The sequence below is a fragment of the Mirounga angustirostris genome, unplaced genomic scaffold, assembly GCF_029215605.1.
Source record: "Mirounga angustirostris isolate CCGP_5_RB_7025 unplaced genomic scaffold, mMirAng1.0.hap1 SCAF_12, whole genome shotgun sequence".
In the NCBI taxonomy this organism is placed as follows: domain Eukaryota; kingdom Metazoa; phylum Chordata; class Mammalia; order Carnivora; family Phocidae; genus Mirounga; species Mirounga angustirostris.
Window position 1 is genome coordinate 102,998,530 of NW_026991720.1, and position 23,845 is coordinate 103,022,374.

At 43.1% G+C, this 23,845-nt stretch overlaps 1 protein-coding gene across 1 annotated transcript in view; it reads right to left on the bottom strand.

The window, feature by feature from the left end:
• Nucleotides 1-3,135: 3,135 nt before the first annotated feature.
• ABCA13 (ATP binding cassette subfamily A member 13) overlaps nucleotides 3,136-23,845 on the bottom strand; it is a 379,838-nt gene continuing 359,128 nt past the window's right edge. Inside the window, exons 60-62 of the mRNA XM_064575492.1 lie at nucleotides 6,917-7,022; nucleotides 5,378-5,515; nucleotides 3,136-4,748 (exon numbers count right to left, since the gene is read on the bottom strand). Of these exons, the coding sequence (XP_064431562.1) occupies nucleotides 4,653-4,748; nucleotides 5,378-5,515; nucleotides 6,917-7,022 (340 nt within the window). The 3' untranslated portion in view covers nucleotides 3,136-4,652. The remainder of the gene's footprint in view (nucleotides 4,749-5,377; nucleotides 5,516-6,916; nucleotides 7,023-23,845) is intronic.

Below are 23,845 nucleotides of genomic sequence, written 5' to 3' on the forward strand. Positions count from 1 at the left end.
CTGCTTTTCTTGACATAATCTCGATCATTAATGGTTTCCGAAAAATCTCGTCTATTTCATCTGTCTTGAAATAATCTGCATAAAGTTTTTCATATTATTCTCCTACACCCCATTTCTATCGGTAGATCTGCTCTGCTTTCTTTGCTAATGTTGTATATTCATGCACTCCCTGTGGAGGTTTGCTTATTTCACTAGGCTATATAGAGATCTCGTCCTGATTGTAAAAGTGAAGAAAACAGAAGCTCAGGGTTTCAGTGGAAAAGATCCCACTCAAGCTGGAAGTCAAGCCAGGTCTCCTGATGCCCAGCCAGTGGACTTCTCCTGGACTGCTGTTTTGCCCTTGTCTGTAATCCTAATTCAATTAAATTCATGCTGGGGTGAAAGAAGTCTTCCCATGACTACATTTGAGCAGAGCATGCCCCAGTGTGCAAGTGGGGACAAGTACGGTACCCAAGGACTCATCACCACCATGACGCCCCATGAAAGTTGATCTGAAGCCTCGTTCCTGGTTTCTCAAGGACAAAACCACAAACCAGATAATATACCACCACAATTTGGTAATGGGTGAAATTCAGCAAGACAAACCACACGCATGAGATGTAAATGCCACCACAAACATGGTGTTCACAACATTCCCTTCTATTTAAAAGAAAGCTGTGGGCGCCTGGGTGGCTCAGATGGTTAAGCGTCTGCCTTCGGCTCAGGTCATGATCCCAGGGTCCTGGGATCGAGTCCCACATCGGGCTCCCTGCTCCTTGGGAGCCTGTTTCTCCCTCTGCTTCTCTCTCTCTGTCTCTGTCTCTTGTGAATAAATAAATAAAATCTTTAAATAAATAAATAAATAAATAAATAAATAAATAAATAAATAAATAAATAAAATAAAAGAAAGCTGTGCTCCTGACATTTCTAGATGTATCTTTTAAGCGACGAATTTTGCTAGGTTTGAGATGTACATTTCAGTCAGTAGACCCCATTTTTCCTTAAAACACTCACATGTAAAGAAAAATGTGATGGATTCACTGATAACATGGTGAAGTGTTTCTTTTGCAATGACAAGCAAAAGCAAGAAGTAAGAAAAAATGCTTCTGACTTCTTCCAGCAATTTGAAACCCTTTCCAGAGGGAAAAAAAATTATCTATTAAAACACTTATAGGAATTCCCAATGTGAGTAAGTGACAGGGCTATTTATTAAGTCCAAATGGAAAATATCCATAAACTTCTTTCTCCCCCTTAGCTACTGCATTCCACTTGACAATATCTTTATAAACACAGATGGTATCTGACCTGTATATCTTACCATGCTACTTTAACTCTGAAAATAGAAATCTTCAGAACGCGGAATGCCCAAAGATAGTCATCATTTGCTATTAGTTGGTTTACTCAACATGCCCCAAAGTGATTTTATTCCATTCTCATGCAAATGGCACACACCTGGTTCTGTGTTCCTACAGTAGAGCTTGCTGGCTGTCTATCCAGCACCCATTTTGTTCTTATACAGAATCAGAACTCTCGTTTCATTCTAGGGACTCAGCTAAAACTGCATGACAATGTCCTATACGCCTGAGTATGTGGGGTAGACTGCCAGGAGGCCTCTTTAAATGGTGTGCTTTCTTCCCCCCTTAATCTGGTTTGTTTTCTGCTTCAAATATTGTGAGAGCTGGTGCTCCAGCAGCCACTTTGGCATATGAGGGAGAGTCTAAAAATGGCAGAGCTGGGTTTTTGATGTCTGTGGAGCTGCTGTATCAGCTTCTATCAGAACAGCAGGCAAATATCCATTGCCCATGGAAAATTGTCGATTTGCTCTGATATTCCCTTTGTTTCCACTTCTCCATCTGTGATGGCCCACCCAGGTGGTAACTATTCCATGAAGCTGGTACCTGCACCCTGGGTTAGAAGGACCCACTGCATGGCCCCAGAGCAGGGAGTGCTTGTTGCCTGCAGATCCCACCTCACCTTCCCCGCCTAACTGCATGGTTCTCAAGGAACAGACTGGGGGTCCTTCACCTGTTAGTCTCCCACCCCCATGTTTACCATACTGACCATCTATTTATGCACATAGAATGGGCTCAACAGTATGAATGAAAAAGATGAACGTGTGTGTGTGTGTGTGTGTGTGTTTGTCTGTGTGTGTGAGGGGCTCTGAATTACTCGAGGATGCCAAACTGGGTTGTAAGGTCATCAGCATACCATACCCAAATCATCACAGACCTGAAATACTCCAACACACCACAGCAAAGCCAAACATGAAAACATGCCCAAATCGGTCTAAAAATTTTAAACGTCTATCCCCCATTTGAGGGGGTAGGGGTGTGTGGAAATTTGTGATTAAGCCAAAGTATTCATGTCATATTCATGAACACCAAATCGCGGGGGAGGGTGGGGAGGGTGTATATTTCGTGGAAGGTTTTAGAGCGATCATGCTGCTCTTTTTCTCGGTTCAACATTCAACATCAACTAACCCAAGCCAACTATAACCTTAAGTCCCCCACTGTTTACTGTTCTAAAAATACACTTCTTGTTTGCTTTCTCCAATCCCGATTTTGCATGAGGGCTTTCATACATCCTCTGTTTAAATATCCTGGTAAAGATAAACCGTACAATAAAAGCTGGGTTGCTGGAACAGGAATAATCAAGATGATCTCAGCCTTACAAAGAACTCTACTCGGAATGCTTTCCAAAGAAGGCAGTTTGTTTAAAAGTCTCAGTTGTGTGACCATAAGCCCAAAGGTCTTAAGACAAATGTTTAACTCCAAAGGCATAAAATATCTGCATGACTTATAAATGCAATGACATTTTCAACACTAACATAAGATTTGACCTTTCCTATCCAGTCTTCTGGGGTATGGCGTTTTCACATAGTGAGTTTCTTTTTTCTTCCTGTTTATTGTTCAAAGGCTTACCTGGAAACACAGCCTTCAAAAATACAGCGGCTCAAAGGGTGGAGAAGAATCCCTACGAGCAGAACATCACAGACTGAAGCTCAATCAAACTGTAACCTTTTCAAGCTTTAAAAGATCTTGAATAGGTACATTTCTTCCCTAGCTCGGTTAAACGGGATCCCTAACGATGCAAGAAAATACACAAGTCCATTCCAAGAATCAGGCTCAATCAAAGCACATCTCATTTATTCACTGCAGTATAAACACATTCCTGTGTCACAGATTTTATGGATCGATTCAACAACAATCATCACAAAGGATTACATCTTCCATTTTGACAGTGAGACTGTCAGAACTGAGGGGGAGGTCATAAACCCTAAACTGTCAAAAACCCTAAACTGTAAGAAATCCTAAACCCTAAACTTAAAGAAAGCGTAATTCATGGGATTCATGTGAATCAAAATCATTCAGCAAAACTCTCCACGACTGGCTGAATCCTGACAAGTTAAAAATACCTCCAGTATGTACGAATGATATCAGGAAAGACAGATTTTAGCGAAATCCTGCATTAGTAAAGAAATGTGATGGGAAAGTGGTTCCCTTTGGCCACAAGCTACTATCACTCAAAAATTTAAGTGGACAAGGTCAAATTTTAAAATAAAATTAACGCAGCCCTCCATTGAGATTTGAGAAAAACGTTACTCAGTGAAGATTAAGAAATGTCTTGAAGCTCAGAAATGTCTGGCTAGAAACGGTTTTCAGTGGTGGACAAAAGGACTTCACACGTTTTGCTATCAGATGCAGAATGTCAAGTGTCTACAGCCCTTTGGAACTACATCATCGTGCTTTTTATCTGAAAATACTAGCACAGTAATTCCGAGAATGGCAGAACTGTTAGAAAATTTTAAAGCATTTAAAAGTAGGTCCTGATTTTGCTGGTAAAATCTGAAGTAACTAGATCGTTTACGTCACCGGCTTTAAAACTAGAATGCACCTCAGGATACCAGGAGGCATTAAGAAAACTGAGAGATTGAGAAAAAATAAAATACATCCACAGTCTATTTCTTTCCATCCCTGCCTATATATTTAAAATCTGTGGAAGTCTGGCAAAACTTTTATAAATGACACAGAGTACCCAGTTCAATTTACTTGATTTTGCTAAAGCGTTCTCTAAAAAGCTCCTTAATTCTGATTTTCCTAAGAAACATCTTTTGTGTGTGAAAAGTGGCAATTTTTACATGTCATCCCATATAATATCCAGTATTACAAAAAAACGTGTGTTTAAATCTTCGATCTTTTATGTAGACACATGTAAGCCTATCTAGTGATGAAAGGGGACAGAAACAGCAAACATTCCGAGGTACTATTTCCTAAACAAACCAGCCAGGAAAGTTACTAGCCTTGGCTGCCTCACTTTCCTTAAAAGTACAGTGAAATGTTCAGGAATGGCCAGTCTCCGACAGCTGCAAAATGTCTCAGGTTGGACTCTGGGTTCACTCGTCACGAAGAAGCTGGCCCCTCCTTGGCTTGACAAAGGGATTAGCCACGTGGGAGGAACTCCCTGAAAGTCTACAGAAAACAATCTTCCAGTTTGCTGGTTATGAGTTAGCCAACAGCTTCAAAGAGGAAAGGAAGAGAGGATGGATCTGGCCACCAGGAGCCTGACTCCCAGCTCCTCTAAGGCGAGCGGGGTCCTTTGATCTTTAAGGATGAATGGTAACAAAAGACAGGGTATTATTCCTCTTAGAAACGTCCCCTTCTCCCCTTCGGTGCTTAGATAAGCAGGTGAGGCGGCTGGTGAGACCCAGTAGGTGTAGCCACAGTAGATTGTGAGGATTTCTGTTGCTCAGTAGCGAAATTAATAAATACCTGAACGAAACGATGAAAATCATTGTTAACCTGTGAGGACACCAGACCTTCTCTTCTCAATTATTATAAGAATGGACATCTCTTCAAAGCACTGCCTGACTTTTCCTAAAAAACCCACAAAGCTTTCATCCATACCACCCCCCTTGGAAACTGCCATAAACAGATAAATCCTTTGAGGACACAGCTCAATGTGGAGACGATTACTAAACCACTGGGAAATTCGGGACGCTTTGAGCGTCGCTTTAGAATGAAGGTGGGATTTAATTCTACATTCTGGCATTCAGTACGCTTGGCTTCCCAAAGTCAGTTATAGCTCGGCTATGGTGGAGTCCCCTTAGACATTTTGGGGGGTGAGCAAAACGAAGAAGGGAAGGTTAATGGGGCATGACTTGCCCAGCGAATGCCCAATGTAATTCTGGACAAACGGGAGCCCTACCAAATACATATCTTTAGTGGAGAGCTGACAAGAAACAAACCTCCTAACACTCACCATCCTATTTGGTAAAACCAGCGATTAATTTAAAGAAAGAACGACCTCAAGAAGTAATCTGACTAGTTTTAAAATCGGCTGGGGGAAGCCTCGAGCCCCTACCAAAATGCAATCGGCCGAAGCGTGCAAGGTACCATACCTGTTCCAAAGTGGTTTGGTTAATGGAGTAATGTTTGATATTCAGGAAGGTCTTGTTGTTCTCTAAGACTCGGAACAGGTCGGCTAAGCATTCCCATCGTTTTGGCACATGATATTCCAATAAATTAAGGCGCTGCCCCTAAAAGCCAAAAACAAATTGTAAATTGGATCACATGATGAGCAATCGTTAAAACTGATCACGCTGCACTTAACTGATAATCTTCTTTCAAACCACACACCTCAACGGCAGCGGGAGGGCAGATCAGCTCCGAGATCAGCTACTGTCCACAGCGTCCCCCACACTGTGGAGCTGTGGACAGTAGCTCCCCCAGTGACCAGGCAACCATGCATGAGGTGACAGCCACACCGCAGAGCGATCTCAAAGAGTCACCTGCAAGGATTTATGGGGCTTCCAAAAACTGTGTTATTCTACCACCTATCCCGGGCACCTAGCGTGGTATGAGCACGTAATAGCATCTCAATAAAGATCCGTGAGAATAAAAACAAAGACATGAACACATCATGATGAACACAGACAGATGACGGCATATCTGGTACGTGGTCGTTCTCAAGGCTCAGCGGCTGTTTTGCCCTGCATACGCCCCCTCGCCCTGCCACAGCATGGGGAAGCCCTCCCTGGGGGCAAGAAGGTGCCTCACCCTACCCAGAAGGAGGAATTTATCGTGGAGGAAGGAGATGCACGGAGGCGCCTGCACTTCACTGGGTCTTGAGCAGAGCTCCCTGTTGTTCTCACCATGAGCTAGCGAGCAACTCTTGGTAAGAGAGGAAATATTCTGCCCCTTGTTTTCATTTGTGCAAAGGGGTATAGCAGCAAGTGTGTTACCAGGCGTCTGGAGGAGGACCTGAGCATGAATGCCTGGTCTGGTACAGCACGCTTCTTACCAGTGGAGTTCTACTCAGTGGCGCTTGTTGAAATAGACAGGTGATAGCTACTTTACAGATGAGACCCTTTTTATGATAAACTAGAATCACGTAGTTATCCAAGACCCTGTAGATGGTGCTTCTAAAATGTTAATGGGCGTAGGAGTCGCCTGGTCATCCCCTTAAATGCAGATTTGGATTCAGTAGGTTGGCACTTGAGATCCTGTAGGTCGAACCAGCTGCCCAGGGATGGAGACCCTGCTAGTCCAGGCATCACACTTTGCCTCAAGTTAGCAGAGGATTAGGATCGCAAGCACAGGGCACTCCTTGTAAAATAATGCTGCAAACAGCAAGTCTAGAAGCCCCACAGCCAACACAATCTTCCTTCCTGAACAAGCCACGCCCTGTGCCCACAGGTAGTGGGGGGTAAGTAACCAGGGTCCACTCTGGGACACCCGACAAAGCGGTCAGACAGGCTTGTCGTCCTGCACGGTGGCCAAGCGATATTCACTGGCCGTGGGCGGGGAGCTTTGCAATCAGGCCCAGACAGTAGGCAGTGTGTCCTAACAGTGCAGAACTAAGACAGGCAAAAAGACAAATGCACTTATCCACTTTCTCAGCTGAAAAACAAAGAAGGAATGCAGAATTTTAGCACTACCTTAAACTGGATCCCTGGAAAACGGAGTTTCAAGCAGTCAGAAATCACGCTGTGCAGATTTGTTTCCTGATGGAGCCAAATCTTCAATGAATAACCATCACCAAACCTGGAAGTCAAATGAAATTAAAATACGGTCACAACTATTTGGACCTAAGAGGGGTAAATTCTAAGTCCACTTCCATAGGGATACAGTAAAGGAAAGTAATTATTCCAAATCGATGGGGGAGTCTGGATTTTCAAAAATATAATACTCAGAAGTCGACTGTAACTCAGTTGTGCAGTTTTCTGTAATCCATTGACACAGACACGGGTTTATCTTTAAACACAAAATCAGCAAATCCTGGCATCAATCCCTATTCAGTAAAAGAGGGATGCTGAATGCGAACCGAAAGCAACATGCTGAGTTCGAGAAGCAGGAGCTGGGCTGGGGACCGACCCTGAGAAGCACGGTGGCCCCCAGGTCCGTGATGATTAAGTGTGGCAGGGGAGAGGTGACAGGGAGTGCAGAAGTAATGAGCCAGGCGTTCGCTTCTTCATCACATAAAGCAATTCTCCCACCTGTGCCCTGACCCAGCAGGTGCAGTGACCACAGGGGAAGCTGGTCTGGGAGGTGCATCCCCCACACTGTGGAGCTGTGGACAGTAGCTCCCCCAGTGACCAGGCAACCACGCATGAGGTGACAGCCACACCGCAGAGCGATCTCAAAGAGTCACCTGCAAGGATTTATGGGGCTTCCAAAAACTGTGTTATTCTACCACCTATCCCGGGCACCTAGCGTGGTGTGAGCACATAATAGCATCTCAATAAAGATCTGTGAGAATAAAAACAAAGACATGAACACATCATGATGATAGCAGTTTGTGTCAATTTTGCTCATTACTATATCTATCCTAAGTACCTAGAACTAATAACTGTGAGTTGAATGAACGAATGAATGGAAAGAACAGATCGCACGCCCAGACCTTTATAAGCACCTTCATTTGCTTAAACATTTCACACGCTGATGGTCCAATCATTTTGCAGGGGAATGTATCTGGTGCAAAAGGAAGCCCAAGATAATGTGACTTGGCTCATTGACTCGAAGCACCCCGAGATCCTAGTCCAGGTTCTGACTTCCTGCTCCTGCCCCGATTTCAAATTTCCCCCAGATGTGAGCGTGGCCCCAACCTCTCCCGTCATTCGGCACTGATGGTCTCGAATCCACTCATGGCTGAGAGGTTGTGAAGGACGTTGATAAAATGTGGATGAAAACAGGCAGAGAAGCATCCTGGTGCTTCTCCTGAGCTGCCTGGAAGGATTTCTGAAGGAGATGTGCATCTTGGCCACTCCTCTGCTCAGGAACAGGGGACCCACCCTGTGCTGCCCACTAACCCAGCCCATCCAACCCTGTCTTCACCACGGCCTCCCACGTGGGGGTGTGTTTCCACGTCTCAGGTGGGGAAGACACTGAGGTCTGGAAGGCTGCAGGCACGTGGGTCCACCGAGCCATGGGTCCTGTCTGCAGGTGAAGTTGCATCCTGGGGACACAGGGGAGCATGGAGCGTGTTTCTGGTCTGGTGGTCCTCATGTCTGACAGCGTGCGTGCTGCTGACGGTGGGCCCAGATGGCTGGCCGGGTTGGAATGCATTCCCTCCCTCCACGTACCCGATATGGGACCCAGGAGTCACGTCTGTCTGATAAGGATGCTAGGCGACTGAATGATTTCCTTGGAAACCACCAGGGACCACGTCTGGCACTGAGCAAGTAAGTAAACAGATACCCAGTCCAATTTAGTTTCTGCGCAGGATACCATCCAAATGGAAGAACACTTTGCTTTGGCGTGAAGAACCTCACATTTCTTCGGGAAACACAGATGAAAGCAGATGAACCAATGAGAATGAGGATCAGAACAACATAAAGCACAAAGGTGGGAGGGGACAGTATGCACGGATGACCTCACTCTTCTACGCACGGGAGGGCCCATGTGCACCATTAACACAGACTGCAGCCCCGTGGGCATACTTTGCTAATGCATTTTGAAAAACTCATGCTAAATTCCAATCACTATCTAATAAATTTGCACTATGAACATATAACATATTACTATTTAAAATTCTTTCGAGATGAAGTTTCATTGGAACTAGGCCACTTCTAGTTTTACTCTAGACGATTTGAATTATGAAACTCTTTAAGGAAAGAAAAACACCCCACAAGAAAATATTCCTGAGATAGGCTGGCACATGTCTCAGGATCTCTCTGGAGTAGTCAACAAGACTCCTGGACAGAAACTTGCAAAAGCAGGTCATCTTCAGTTACTAGGAGAATCTTTGTAGATTAGCGATTTCATTTACGACGCAAGAATCTAATTTACGTTAGCTTTACTTTCTCCTTTCTGCCTATAATCTACACATTTATGTTAGTGATCTAAGTTCCATGGGGGATTTATCTGATTCGTGCACTTTCCACCCTGAAAGCTCTCAAAGCAGCCAAAGGTCCTTCATTTGTATATGCGGTCATCGGTCTGACACGGCTCAACGTCGTGTCTGCATCACACGCACAGCTGGCGATCACAGAAAGATAAATAAAGAGCGTTATGTGCGGCGAAGGTGCTTGCAACGTTTGTTGGACCGCTGTTTGTGATACAGTTTGGTCCACATACACTGAGTGTAATATATGTAACCAATGTCAAAGCAAGAACAAGCAGTGTGCTAGTTGGTAACACACATTCTCGCACGTGTTTTAAGAGCCAGACGCCAGAGTACACTGAGCGAGCGAGGAGGGCGGGAGGCAGACAACTGTGCGAGCACCTGACTGAGCCAGAAGCTTCCTCGTCACCTCTTCAGGGTCTGCGAGGGGACCCTGCCCACAGAGGGGGAAGCCGAGAGCACTGGGCACGCGGGTTCCATCGTGAAGCCCTGAGTACCGATGCCCTGTTTCTTCCCCAAGGATCTCCATGCGGCTACGCCGGTCCTTATTTTACGAAAGTGAAATGGGATAGCGTGGAGATTGGGTGACATGCTCCCATACCAGGCAGCAAGCACTCAGGTGGGACCCTGCAGGAGCAAAGGGCACATGGACGACCTAACGCACCAGGAATCAACAGAACCCCCATGGGCATCAAAGCAGACCGGTCTTCCTAAGTCTCCTGTGGGCAGGGAAGACCCCGGTGATGAATCATCAAAACAGTGACCATTTTCCTAGTATTGCTCTGGATCTCTCGAACCACAGATCAAAACCCAGATGATCTATGACAAAGCACATGCCAGTGGGGACCAGCTTTTCACAATACATTGTGTGGATGTGTGTATGTGAGGTGACTCCCCGGTTTCTCTGTAAACAATTTGTTGGAGGGATTTCCTAGATGGAGTCTCACCAAAACACCGGTACTTGCCCTCATGTGATGTCACTTAATTACTCAAATATGCTTTTATAAGCAAGAACATTGAACTATAAACAGGTACACTAGTGGGAGGGGAGCAGGGGCATTAGGGAACCAGATGTTTAAAACAGCCTCAGAAACAATGAGCGTTTAAGGTCACAGTCATTTTGGGTGTAGGTGTCAAACCAGCACGGAGTGAATGTAAGTAGATGCTTTTGAAAACAGATGGCCAGACTTTTGGCAGGATGGTGTGAAAAGCTCCAAAACCCATTCCCCAGCAAAAACGATAATAATTATCAAAAGCAGTCATTTAAACTCTCTGGAAATGGTCTTTCAGGCATACAGGAAGTCAAAGAACACATATTCAAAAAGTCTAGGGGGCACCTGGGGGGCTCTGTTGGTTAAGCATCTGCCTTCGGGTCATGATCCCAGGGTCCTGGAATCGAGTCCCACGTAGGGCTCCCTGCTCAGCGGGGGAGTCTGCTTCTCCCTCTGCCTGCTATCCCCAGCCCAGGAAGACAGAAACTCCACTCCAGGCAGTGCTTACAGAACACACAGTACCTCTCCCCCTCTCCCCCACCCTCAGTTGGAGGGCTATCTTCCTGGCAAGAGCAGATTGTCACCATTCCCCATCCCCTACCCCCCCCCACCCGGTACCTATTGCTGAAGCTGAACTCCAGCAAGTTCAACAGGATGCGGGGGCTTCCTTCTTCTACCCAGCCCTCACTCACGGCAGAGGTTCTCCACTGGGACAACTGGGGGGAAAGGAGGATGGCCCCTTCCTCTGACTCACGAGGCAGGCACTCCACACCTGGAGAGGCATGCTAAAGAGGACCTGAGGCTCCTGTCCACCCTGCAGCATGGCACACTCAGCTCCTGAACAAGGCGGCACACCTCTGTCCCCATTCCCAGTTCCAGAGCCATGGCTCAGAGACTCTGCCCTGGAGGAGCAACAGGCTGTAAGGTAGGTGATTCCCAATCTCTTCCCAAAGGACCGGCCCTATTTGCGCAGAGCATGGAGAATTCAAGCCGAGGGCCCCGTCCAGTCAGCAGAGGGTGTGGTGAAAGGCCAGGGGGAGAAATGAATACGTGCATTGCAGACACAGGCAAACTGCAGGTGGGCTCGTTTGCAGGAAAGAGAGTGCTGGAAGGAGCCCTCCTGGGGTCAGAGCAAATCTCAAACACTGGCCTCGGGAAGCATCAGTTCAAAGAAGCCCACATTACAGGCGCCTGGGTGGCTCAGTCAGTTAGGCGTCTGCCTTCGGCTCAGGTCATGATCCCGGGGTCCTGGGATCGAGCCCCGCATCGGGCTCCCTGCTCAGCGGGGAGCCTGCTTCTCCCTCTCCCTCTCCCACTCCCCCTGCTTGTGTTCCTGCTCTCGCTAACTCTCTTTCTGTCAAATAAATAAATAAAATCTTTAAAGAAGAAAAGAAAGAAATTATCTATTGCTGTATAACAATTTACCCCAAGGCTTTGTTCCTTAAAACAAGCATTTATTATCTCAGAGTTTTTGTGGGTCAGGAGCCCAGGAGCATATTATTTGGGAACCTCTGACTTGAGGTCACTCACAAGGCTGCAGTCGAGCTCCCTGTTCAGTGGGGAGTCTGCTTCTCCCTCTCCCTCTGCTGCCCCCCTGCTTGTGCTCTCTCTCTCTCTCTGTCAAATAAATACATAAATAAAACCTTAAAAAAATAAGCCCAAATTAGGGGTGCCTGGGTGGCTCAGTCAGTTCAGCATCAGACTCTTGGTTTTGGGTCAGGTCATAATCTCAGGGTCATGAGATCGAGCCCCCACATCAGGCTCCACACTCAGCACAGTTTGCTTGAGATTCTCTCCCTCTCTCCCTCTGCCCCTCTCCCACTCTCTCTCTAAAATAAATAAATAAAATCCTAAAAAAAAAAAAAGCCCTAATTTGATTGGATTAGGCTGTGGAGCAATTTATGTCCCAGGACATCATTGAAATGAATAGAATAGTCAGTCAGTGATCAGTGATACTAACAGCTGAGTGTGGTCAAGAGGTGAGGCAGAAAGCCAGGCCCAAAGCACCGTCACCCTGGGTGACTGTGGGCACACCCCAGGCTGCCCCCTGAGGAGCATCATCAGACAATTCACCCTGTGGTGGGGGCAGAAACAGGCTTCGCTAAAACTATCCAGTCACTCAACACAGCAACAAGCAGAAAACCATAACAAGCCCCAGCAGTGGGAGGCCAGTGCCCAGAATTGCTGCAATACATCATCAAAATGCCCAGTTTCCAATAAAAAATGATGAGACATATACGGAAACAGGAAAGAATGACCCATATGCCAGAAAAAAAAAAAAGTAAAACAGAAACTGCTTGTGAAAGCAGCCAGATGTTAGATAAACAAAGACTACAGAGTAGTGATTATAAATATGTCAAAAGAAATAAAAGAAACCATGATTAAAGAAGCCAAAAGAAGGTATGATGAGAGTGTCCCATCAGCTAGAGACTAGCAGCAAAGAGACAGAAATTATGAAAAAGACCCACAAGGAAATTCTGGAGTTGAATAATAGAACTGAAATAAAAACTCACTCAAGAGGCTCAAGAGTTTGACTTTGCAAAGGGAAGAATCAGTAAGCTTGAAGATAGATTGATAGAGATTATGTGACCCAAAAACAGACAAGAAAAATGAACAGGACCTCAGAGAAGTGCAGGACACCATAAACAAGATTAACAGTTGACTTCTCATCAAAAATAATGGAGACCAGACGCTATTTAAACATTACCATTTAATAACATTTAAGCATTTAAAGTGCTCAAAAAAAAAAGAAAAAAAAAACCACAAAAACCAAAAAATTGCCAAAGAAGAATCTTATATCCAGAAATGTTATTTTTCAAAATGAAGGCAAAATGAAGCATTTCCTGATAAAAATGGAGAGAATTTAACTGGAAAACCCACCATCCAAGAAATACTAAACTAAGCACTTATTTCAGTCTGAAAGTAGGTGACCTCCACACAGTAATTCAAATCCACATGAAAAAAACAGTACAAGTAAAGGTAACTATGCAATTATAACAGACAGTAAAAATGCACATCCTTTCTCCTTTCTTCTCTTAGGTGATTGTAGAAGCAATTATGTTAACAATACACAGCTGTATTATTGGGCCTATTACAAAGAGAAATGTAATAATCTTGCCAGTAACAGCCCAAAGGAGCTGAGAGAAAGCAAAGCTGTGTCCAATGAAGAGAAGGGCTCCTGATGGTAATTTTGATCCACAGGAAAAAAGGACAAGAACCAGAAATGTTACATAAGAGAGTTAATATAACAAAGGCTATAAATATATACTTGCTCTCCTTTTTTTGTAACAGTTCCTTTAAAAGACAAAGAAATTATATGCAGTAATAATTACAGCAACCTATTCTTGGGTTGGTAACACTGATAAATGTTAGGTGTCTAACATAATAACACCAAGAGGCAGGAAAGTGATCCAGAACATTTCCATATCTCATCGGAACTAGGTTAGCTTAAATCTAAAGCTAATTCCGATGAGTTAGGATGTATATGGTAGGCCCCAAGAGCATCCACTAAGGATATAACAAAAAATATAGGTATAGTGGGAAAATCGCTAAGAAATTAAGATGCTGGTAGAAAATATTAGAAAATATTCACTCAGGGGCACCTGGGGGGCTCAGTCAGTTAAGCATCTGCCTTCGGCTCAGGTCATGATCCCAGGGTCCTGGGATCGAGCCCCACATTGGGCTGTCTGCTCAGCGGGGAGTCTGCTTCTCCCTCTGCCCCTCACCCCACTTGTACTCTCTCTCACTCTCTCTCTCAAATAAATAAATAAAATGTTAAAAAAAAAAGAAAATATTCACTTAATGCAAAAAAAAAGCAGTAAAGGAGAAACAATGAAAGAAAAGCAACATAAGACTTGTAGAAAACAAAGGTGAAAGGGCAAGTGTAACTAATAATAATCCAACTCTATCAATAATCAATAATCAATCAATAATGTTAAATATGAATGGATTAAATGATCCAAATAAAAAGCTCGATCATTAGACCAGAAAAGATCCAAAAGTAGCCACCTATAGGAAACACACTTGGAATTCAAAGATACAGATAGATTGAAAGTAAAAGGATAGAAAAAGATGTATCACACGAAGAGCAACAACAACAAAGCTGAATGGCTATACTAACACGATGGAAAGTAGATTTTAAAACAAAAAATGTTACTGAAGGAGAAAAAGGAGATTTTACAGTGATAAAAAGTTAATCCATCAAGAAAATATAACAATTATACTCATATCTGTACCTAAGAACAGAGCACCAAAAATACATGAAGAAAAAGCAGACAGAATTGAAGGCAGACATGGACAATTTAATAACAATATTGGCTAGAACAACCTGGAAAAAGATTAACAAGGAAATAGCACACTTTAACAACCCATTATAAACCAACAGTACTTAAAAAGCATCTATAGAGTTCTCTACCAAACAACAGAAGAATATACATTATTTTCAAGTGCACATGGAACATTCTTCAGGATAGACCATATGGTAGGGCATAAAACAAACTTTAGTAAATTTAAAAGGACAGAAATAATATCAAGTACATTCTTTGATAATGAGGGAATGAAATTATAAGTAAATTTCAGAAAAACTTTGGAAAACTAACAAATGAATTAAATAAAATCCCCTAAGTAATCAATAAGTCAAAGAATAAGTCAATGGAAAATTCAAAACTTCTTTGAGATAAATGGAAATGAAAACTCAAAATACCAAATGTCTGAGATATAGGTAAAGCAGCAGAGGGAAGAGGGAAACTTAAAGTTTCAAATAACTATATTTAAAAATAAGAAATAACTATATTTAAAAATAAGAAAGATCACAAAACAATTACCTAATCTATCATCAAAGACACTGGTAAAAGAAGGGCAAATTAAAATAAGAAGGGAGGAAATAATTAATATTAGAGTGGAATTTAATGAGATGGAGAACAGAAAAGCAATGGATAAAATCAGTACAACCAAAAAGCTAGTTCTTTAAAATAATCAGCAAGACTGACAATCCTTTAGTTAGATTGACCAAGCAAAAAAGACTCATATTACTAGAATCAGAAATAAAAGATGAGGCATTACTATCAACCTTCCCAAATTAAAAAGGATTATAGAGTAATACTATGAACAATTGTAATCCAATATATTATATATATATGAAATGGTGAAATGGACACATTCCTAGAAAGACAAAACCTATTAAAACTGACTCAAGAATACAAAACTATATAAATAGACCTATACTAAGTAAAGTGATCTAATTAGTCATTTAAAAACTACTAGTAAAGAAAACGCCAGACCCAGATGGCTTCACTAGTGAACTCTAACAAACATTTCAAGAAAAACTAATACCAATTCTTTAAAATTTCTTTCAAAAAATAGAAAAGCAAGCATACTTCTGAACAACAAAAACTAGAGGCCAATATCTATTATGAACATGGACACAAAAATGCTCAACTAAACACTAACAAATTGATTATGGCCACATAAAAAAAAAAGAGAGACAGAGAGAAATATATCATGACCAAGCGGGATTTGTCTCAGGATGAAAGGCTGGTTTAATATTTGAAAATCAACGAATGTGACACACACATGATCATCTCAATTGATGCAGAGAAAGTATTTAATAAAATCCAACATTTTTTAATGATAAAAACACTCAAGGAATAAGAATAGAAGAACAGTTTCTCAACTGATAAAGGGCACTGAGGAAAACCCATAAACAACAATACTTAATGATGAAAAACTGGGGCTTTCTTCCTAAAAACAGGAACAAGATGAGTGTGTATACTCTCACAACATGTATACGCCATTGTACTGGAGGTTCTACCTAGAGAAGTAAAAACATATTCATATATGGTATGATTCTGTATGTAGGAATGTCTACGGAATTCACTAAATACTTTTAGAAATAGTAAGTTCGGCGAGATTACAAAACACAAGATCAATGCACACACACAAAAAACTAATTGTATTTCTACAACTTCCTACAATACAAAAAATGAAATTAAGGAAACAACTCCATTTACAGTAGCATCAAAAGAAATACTTCAGATTAAATGTAACCAAGTAAGTGTAAAACCTATGATTTGTGACTAAAAAACATTGTTAAAAGAAATTAAAGGAGATTTAAATAAATGGAAAACATACCATGTTCATGGATAGGAAGACTTAACATTGTTAAGATGGCAATACTCCTCAAATTTATCTACAGATTCAACACAATCTGCTGACTTCTTTGTAGAAATTACAACCTGATTCCAATATTCATATGGAATTGCAATGGACCTAGACCAGCCAAACAGTTTTGAAAAAGAAGAACAAAGTTGGAGGACTAATACTTCCTGATTTCAAAGCTTACTACAAAGCACTGGTAATCAAAACAGTATATGGTACTAGCATCAGGATTAACATAGAGATCAAAGAAATAGAATTGACAGTCCAGAAATAAACCTGTAGGTATGTGGTCAATTGATTTTTGACAATGTAGCCAAGACCATTCAATGGAAAGAGTAATCTTTCAACAAATGGTGCTGGAAGAACTGGATAGTAACTGGGTAAGAAGATGAACCTCTACCTCAAACACAGTTATAAAAAAAGTTAACTCAAAAACACGTATCAGGACATGTATCATATGACCTCACTGATATGAGGAATTCTTAATCTCAGGAAACAAACTGAGGGTTGCTGGAGTGGGGGTTGGGGTGGGAGGGATGGGATGGCTGGATGATAGACACTGGGGAGGGTATGTGCTATGGTGAGCGCTGTGAATTGTGCAAGACTGTTGAATCTCAGATCTGTACCTCTGAAACAAATAATACATTATATGTTAAGAAAAAAAAAAAGAAGAAGATAGCAGGAGGGGAAGAATGAAGGGGGGGAATCAGAGGGGGAGACGAACCATGAGAGACGATGGACTCTGAAAAACAAACTGAGGGTTCTAGAGGGGAGGGGGGTGGGAGGATGGGTTAGCCTGGTGATGGGTATTAAAGAGGGCACGTTCTGCATGGAGCACTGGGTGTTATGCACAAACAATGAATCATGGAACACTACATCAAAAACTAATGATTTAATGTATGGTGATTAACATAACAATTAAAAAATTAATAAATAGGGCGCCTGGGTGGCTCAGTTGGTTAAGCAATTGCCTTCGGCTCAGGTCATGATCCTGGAGTCCCGGGATCGAGTCCCGCATCGGCCTCCCTGCTCAGCAGGGAGTCTGCTTCTCCCTCTGACCCTCCCCCCTCTCATGTGCTCTCTCTCATTCTCTCTCTCAAATAAATTTAAAAAAAAAAATCAAAAAAAAATTGATAAATAAATAAATAAATAAAAACACGTATCGGGGGCACCTGGGTGGCTCAGTCAGTTAAGCATCTGCCTTCAGCTCAGGTCATGATCTCAGGGTCTTGGGATCAAGTCCCACATCATGCTCCCTGCTCAGAGAAGTGTCTGCTTCTCCTTCTCCCTCTCCCTTTGCTCCTACCCCACTTCCCCGCTCGTGTTCTCTCTCTCATGCTGTGTCTCAAATAAATAAATAAAATCTTAAAAATAAATAAATAAATAAGAAATTTCTTCACAGAAGAGACACAAATGTCCAATAAACACATGGAAATATGTTCAATATCATCAGGGCAATGCAGATCAAAGTCACAGTGAGATACTACAGACCTTACCCTCATTGGGTGGGGAAATAAAATGTAGGGGTGAGGATGTGGTGAAATTGGAACCCTCATTCATTGCCAAGAGAAATGTAAAGTGGTGTGGCCAATTTGCTGTTTTTAAGATTTATTTATTTATTTGAGAGAGAGAGCACGAGTGGGAGGGGCAGAGAGGGACAGAGAATCTCAAGCAGACTCTGCACTGAGCACAGAGCCCAACACACAGGGTTCAAACTCATGACCCTGAGATCTTGACCTGAGCCGAAACTAAGAGTCAGACTCTTATCCAATGGCTTTACCCAGGCGCCCCTGGTGCAGCCAATTTGTAAAAACAGTTTGATAGTTCCCTACATGGTTAAGCATAGAGTCAATCAATATATGTCCTAGCAATTTCACTCCAAGGTATATACCCCCCAAAATAAAAAGATATGTCCACACAAAAGCTCATACATGACTGTTTATAGCAACATAATGCATAATAGCCAAAAGGTGGAACCAATCCCAAGCTCATCAACAGTGGATGAAGTAGACATCTTATTTGGCTACACAAAGGAATGAAGTTCTGATAACAGGGAGGAACCTTAAAATCGCATACTAAGTGAAAGCCTGTTATACAATTCCATTTATATGTCAATACTGGGCAAACTTACAGAGACAAAAAATAGACCGGCAGGGGCTTCAGGCTGGGTGAATAGAAGGGGGATAGGTTAAAGGCACAGGGCTCCTTCCTAAGATGATGAAAGTGTTCTAAAGGTACCCTTGGAGATGGTGGCATGCATTGTGTGACCACACGGAAGAATACTGAATCACACACCGTAAATGGGTGAGTTGTAGGACAGGGGAGGTATATCCTAATGAAGCTGTTAAAAGTGAAGAGGATGGCCACGGTATAAAACATCAGTTACAAAATGCCTGGAGATTGTGGTAGATCGTAAAAATTCTTTGCCCCTTCCTACACGCACACCCTTCGCCACGTAGCCTTGCCATGTTCCTTCGCTAGTGGGCAGTGGGTAAGACTCCCGTCCTACCTTTCCCTTTAACAAGTGACTTGGTTTGGCTAAAGGGACATTGGCCAGTGTGATGTGACCTGAGGTTCGGATCACACTTGTGCAGTTTGGCCTTTCCATTCTTGTAGGCCTGCCCCTCAGACGCTGATCCCAGAAGGAGGATGAGAGACAGGTGGAGCAGAGCCACCCCACCTGAGCCGCCTGGAAGCCCATCCCCAGACACCTGCAGACGCAGGAGGATGAAGGATAATTGTATAAGCTACTGTGTTTTATGAAAGCTATGCTGCTTTTTGTAAAAACATCTAACTGATGTATAGGGTTCTTTGATGCTTTTGATAAAATAGAGCCAGACATCAAATTTGTAAAATACCCCTGAACTATGAAAGAAAGGAACGTTGAGGATTCATGAATTTTCTTTGAATACACATGCATGCACACATACACCCCACACATACATGCAGACACACACAGACACCACACACAGACACACCACACAAACCCCAAGCACATATAGACAAACATACACACCACACAAATACAAACACACACACATGCACACACACTCATGTACACACACATACACACCACACAAATACACACACAGACACACATAGGCATACTACACAAATATAAACACACGCACATAAACACACAAATTTTAGGCTAACTGAATCCACAGTAAATAAACCTCCCAAATCCTGGCCCAGCTCTGGCAACCACCAGTTTATTTTCTGTATCCATAAGCTTCTTCTTTCCTTCCTTAACTCCTTCCTTCCTTCCTGTAAGATTCCACATATTAATGAGATCATACAGTTTTTATCTTTCTCTGACTTATTTCTTTTTCTTTAAGATTTTATTTATTTACTTGAGAGAGAGCAAAAGCAAGAGAGATCACAGAGAGGGAGGGAGAAGCAGACTCCCCGCTGAGCAGGGAGCCCGATGTGGGGCTCGATCCCAGGACCCTGGGATCATGACCTGAGCCAAAGGCAGACACCACCGACTGAGCCACCCAGGATTCACTTAGATAATGCTCTTGTGGTCCATCCCTGTTGTCACAAATGACAAGATTTCATTCTTTTTTACGGCTGAGTAATATTCTGGTGTGTGTGTGTGTGTGTGTGTGTGTACACAAACCACATCTTCTTCATCCTCCATTCATCCACCAGTGGACACTTGGGTTGTTTCCATGTCTTGGCTGTTGTAAACAGTGCTGCAGTGAACAGACATGCAGGTATGTTCGAGTTAGTGATTTCATCTCCTTTGGGTAAATACCCAGGAGTGAGATTGCTGGGTCATAACTTTTTGAGGACCCTCCATACTGTTTTCTATAGTGGTCGCACCAGTTTGCATTCCCACCAACCGTGCACAAGGGGTCTCCTTTCTCTGCATCCTCACCAACACCTGCTGTTTCCTGTGTTGTTGATTTTATCCATTCTGACAGGCGTGAGGTGGTACCACATTGAGTTTTGGATTAGCATTTCCCTGATGATGAGTGATGCGGAGCATCTTTTCATGTGTCTGTCAGCCATCTGCATGTCTTCTTTGGAGAAATATAGTTCTGACCTAACAGAAATCCATTCCCCAGTGAGGCTGTGTTTTCTCAAGCTTAGGTTGTTACTTGCAACGTAATTCATGGTCCGGTTGTGTACAGCAGAGTCTCAGAATGGCACGTTTTTGCTTTCTGGGTTGCACAAAAATTGTCGGCAGACCAGTGGGCATTGATGCTGAATCTAGCCATCCAGCAGAGAAGGTGACGGAAAATATTGCCAGGGCCGCGGCAGCAATTAGGCCTGAATCACACACCTGGTAGTTCCTGCTAATGGAGAGACACTGAGTACAGACAGAGCCCAGTCTCTAAAAGCAGCAAGCCAAGCGCAGGTGATGCAGACTGTTTTGAGAAAAAGCAGGCTTCACCCTGTCTGGAGATGAGTGAGATCTGAATGAAAGTCTTTACCAAAAGGGCCGATTATTGTTATTAGTACTAGTCGTTCATTAAGCTAGACAGAACCCAAGGGCTGCCGTAGTCAGATTCCTTTTTCAAGTCCAACTGTAGCCCCCTGAAGGGAGGTGTCCTTTAGCACCAGCCCGCCATGTGCAGAAACTTTACCTTCATTCACTCGTTCCTTTATTCTTCAACAAATACCCTGAGCACTGTCCCAAATATCAGACACTCAGAAATAAACAAGAAGAGAGGTCCCACTCCTAAGAGAGCTTCCATTCCACTGGGAAGAGGCTGAAAACAATCCGGTAAACAAATTAACATTGTGTGTAATACGTGCAGAGGTGTATTAGTCTGTTCAGATTCATGTAGGAGTGACAGAAAACCCCAAGGAGCAAGGACATTAGTAGGTTGAAAGTCTGACGTCAGACAGCTCAGAGCGGGTAAGGCACTCTTCTGGCTCCTTCTCCTCCTACTGCTCTGCTCACCGGCCTCCATTGTGGAGGCTGCCTCGTGGTTCAAGACAGCTGCTTCATCTCTAACCGTCACATCTGCATTCAGGGCAGAAGAGAGGAAGGGGCATGGAAAGCAATGTCCCTCCCTACAAATCCACACCCTTGAAGCTGCAGACCCCTCTCTTGTTGTATCTCTTTGGCCACCTGCAGCAGGTCCTCACATCTGGGAAATGCGTTCTTACTTCCAAGTGGCCCAGCAGCCAGGTAACATCTGGGGCGTCTTACGCTTCTATGAATGGGCATGGTCCCTCTCTTGGTGCCCTCGGTCGGGGTCAGACAGACACCCACACACATAAAGGTCAGTGCAGCACAGTGTGGAAATTGTCCTAAGCCTGGGGAACAAGATGCTTGGGGGCGCAGCTCAATGGAAGTCATCTAACACTAATGGGTTTTTCTGGAGCGTCAGGGTCTTGAAATCCAGTGGGGAATAGACCATGCCTCTGTTGTCTCTCCTAAGACAGGCGCTCAGCCAATGGGCACCCATGAGCAGAATCACGATGTGAACCTGAATCCGTGAAACAATGTCTCAAACACTTCCATTTCCCACCTTCTCTGCCTGAGTGTTCTTATCAGAACGTATTAGAAAGTGACCGCTCCGGGTGACATCGCTCATGACCCGAATTTCCAAGACCTGAGGCATCCAGCCGAACTATCCAGCATGAGAACGTCAGGTGGCTCAGAAGCCCTTTTCCCAGGGAACTGCATCAGAGCAATGTGGATTGTACTCACGTGACGCGATGATGTGAAAGCAAATGAAATGACAAATGCCACGTATCAGCGTGGGAACACAGGCTGAGGAGGTAGAAGCCAGCGAGCGCCTTTCTCTGAAAAGAGCCCTTCCTGGTAAAGACAGTTAATTCAGTGGTGCGTAGAAGCAGCTGAATCCGATGATGCTTGAACACAAAGCAAAATGCAGGATAGAATTCAGTCATCCCACAGCTGCCAAAATAATCGTACGTGAGTGTGTGCAAACTTCCTTCCCTATTTGTGACAGCGATATAACCATATCCAATTAAATGTTTCATTGTTAAATTTTTAAATCAGTTTATTATTTGGTGATGTAATCTTAATCTAAGCTTTGATGTTCACAGCAATGGTTTCTAGAAGCATTAAATCAAAGATGCCACGCTGAGCATAAGGTGTCACGGAAGGTGACGTGTTAACTTTCAGCCAGCCAGATGGTCGTGGCTTGAGACCTCCACCATCACTACACTTTCTTCCATTTCTTAGAGGAAAACCTATAAACGAATCCTCCAGAGTACTCTCTATGTTCTTAGTAAAATGGCTATATAACCTATTGATGAGAGCCTCCTTCGAAGTTGATCCCATTATTTTTTTTTTTTCCAGCAAATAAAAGGAACTTTATTTTATGGAGAAGGAAGTTGGGAGGGGTTGTTTTGAATGAGAGTCCATTAGAGAAAAGCAAGAATTCAAAGAGATAACAGTTTCTCATTAGCTGATTTGCAGGGGTACTGAGTTTCTTGTAGAGGATTCAAGGTACATTTTTTCCTGTTGGGGCCTGTAATTGATCATTTTTTCCTGTTGATGATTCTTCTGTTAGGGTCTTCATTTGACAGTTCTTCCTGTAATTGACTTTGATTGGTATGGCTCCCCCTTTCAGCTTCCCCAGTCTGCTGTAGTGTTAGATAACATTTGTTTCCAAAACAGTTCTTTTGACATAAGAGTATGTTTAAATACATCTTTGAGGATTTGCTATTTTTTGCAACAAATTCATTGGCTATTGCTTCATGTTTATACTTGCACTGTATCGTCCCAAATGCACTTGGTTAATTCAGTGTCTCTTGCAGTATTCACTGCTTTGCTTTCAGGGCCACTTTAAACGGGGACTTCCAAGAGGCATCCATAACTCTGGGTTTGTTTCTGTTGGGAGAATTTTCTCCCCTAAGTTGGAGTAAGTGCCAATAAATATTTTCAGTTAGTTACTTTCTGATCTAGGGTCTTGGTTTAGAACCATCATAAAATTTGGGAGTTAGGTTACTTCTGTTTTTGCATAATATATTTTAAGTTTTGTATTTTGTTGCCTGTCAAACTTTTATAAAAATCACGTACCCAGTAAGGAGATGATCTCCAATGCTTACAATCTTGACAAATATGAACTATACATGAGAAGCACCTCACCTTCCTTGTTATTCAAATGTGGCTCTACGTGGTTTCTGGTATGTACTTTCCTCAAAGTAGGATGTGAGGACCAGAAAAGGTCCTTCCTGGCATTAAGGAACAAAATCATTAAATATGGAAAACCCGACTCTTTTTTTTTTTTAAAGATTTTATTTATTTATCTGAGACAGAGAGAATGAGAGAGACAGCACATGAGAGGGGGGAGGGTCAGAGGGAGAAGCAGGCTCCCTGCCGAGCAGGGAGCCCGATGGGGGACTCGATCCAGGGACTCCAGGATCATGACCTGAGCCGAAGG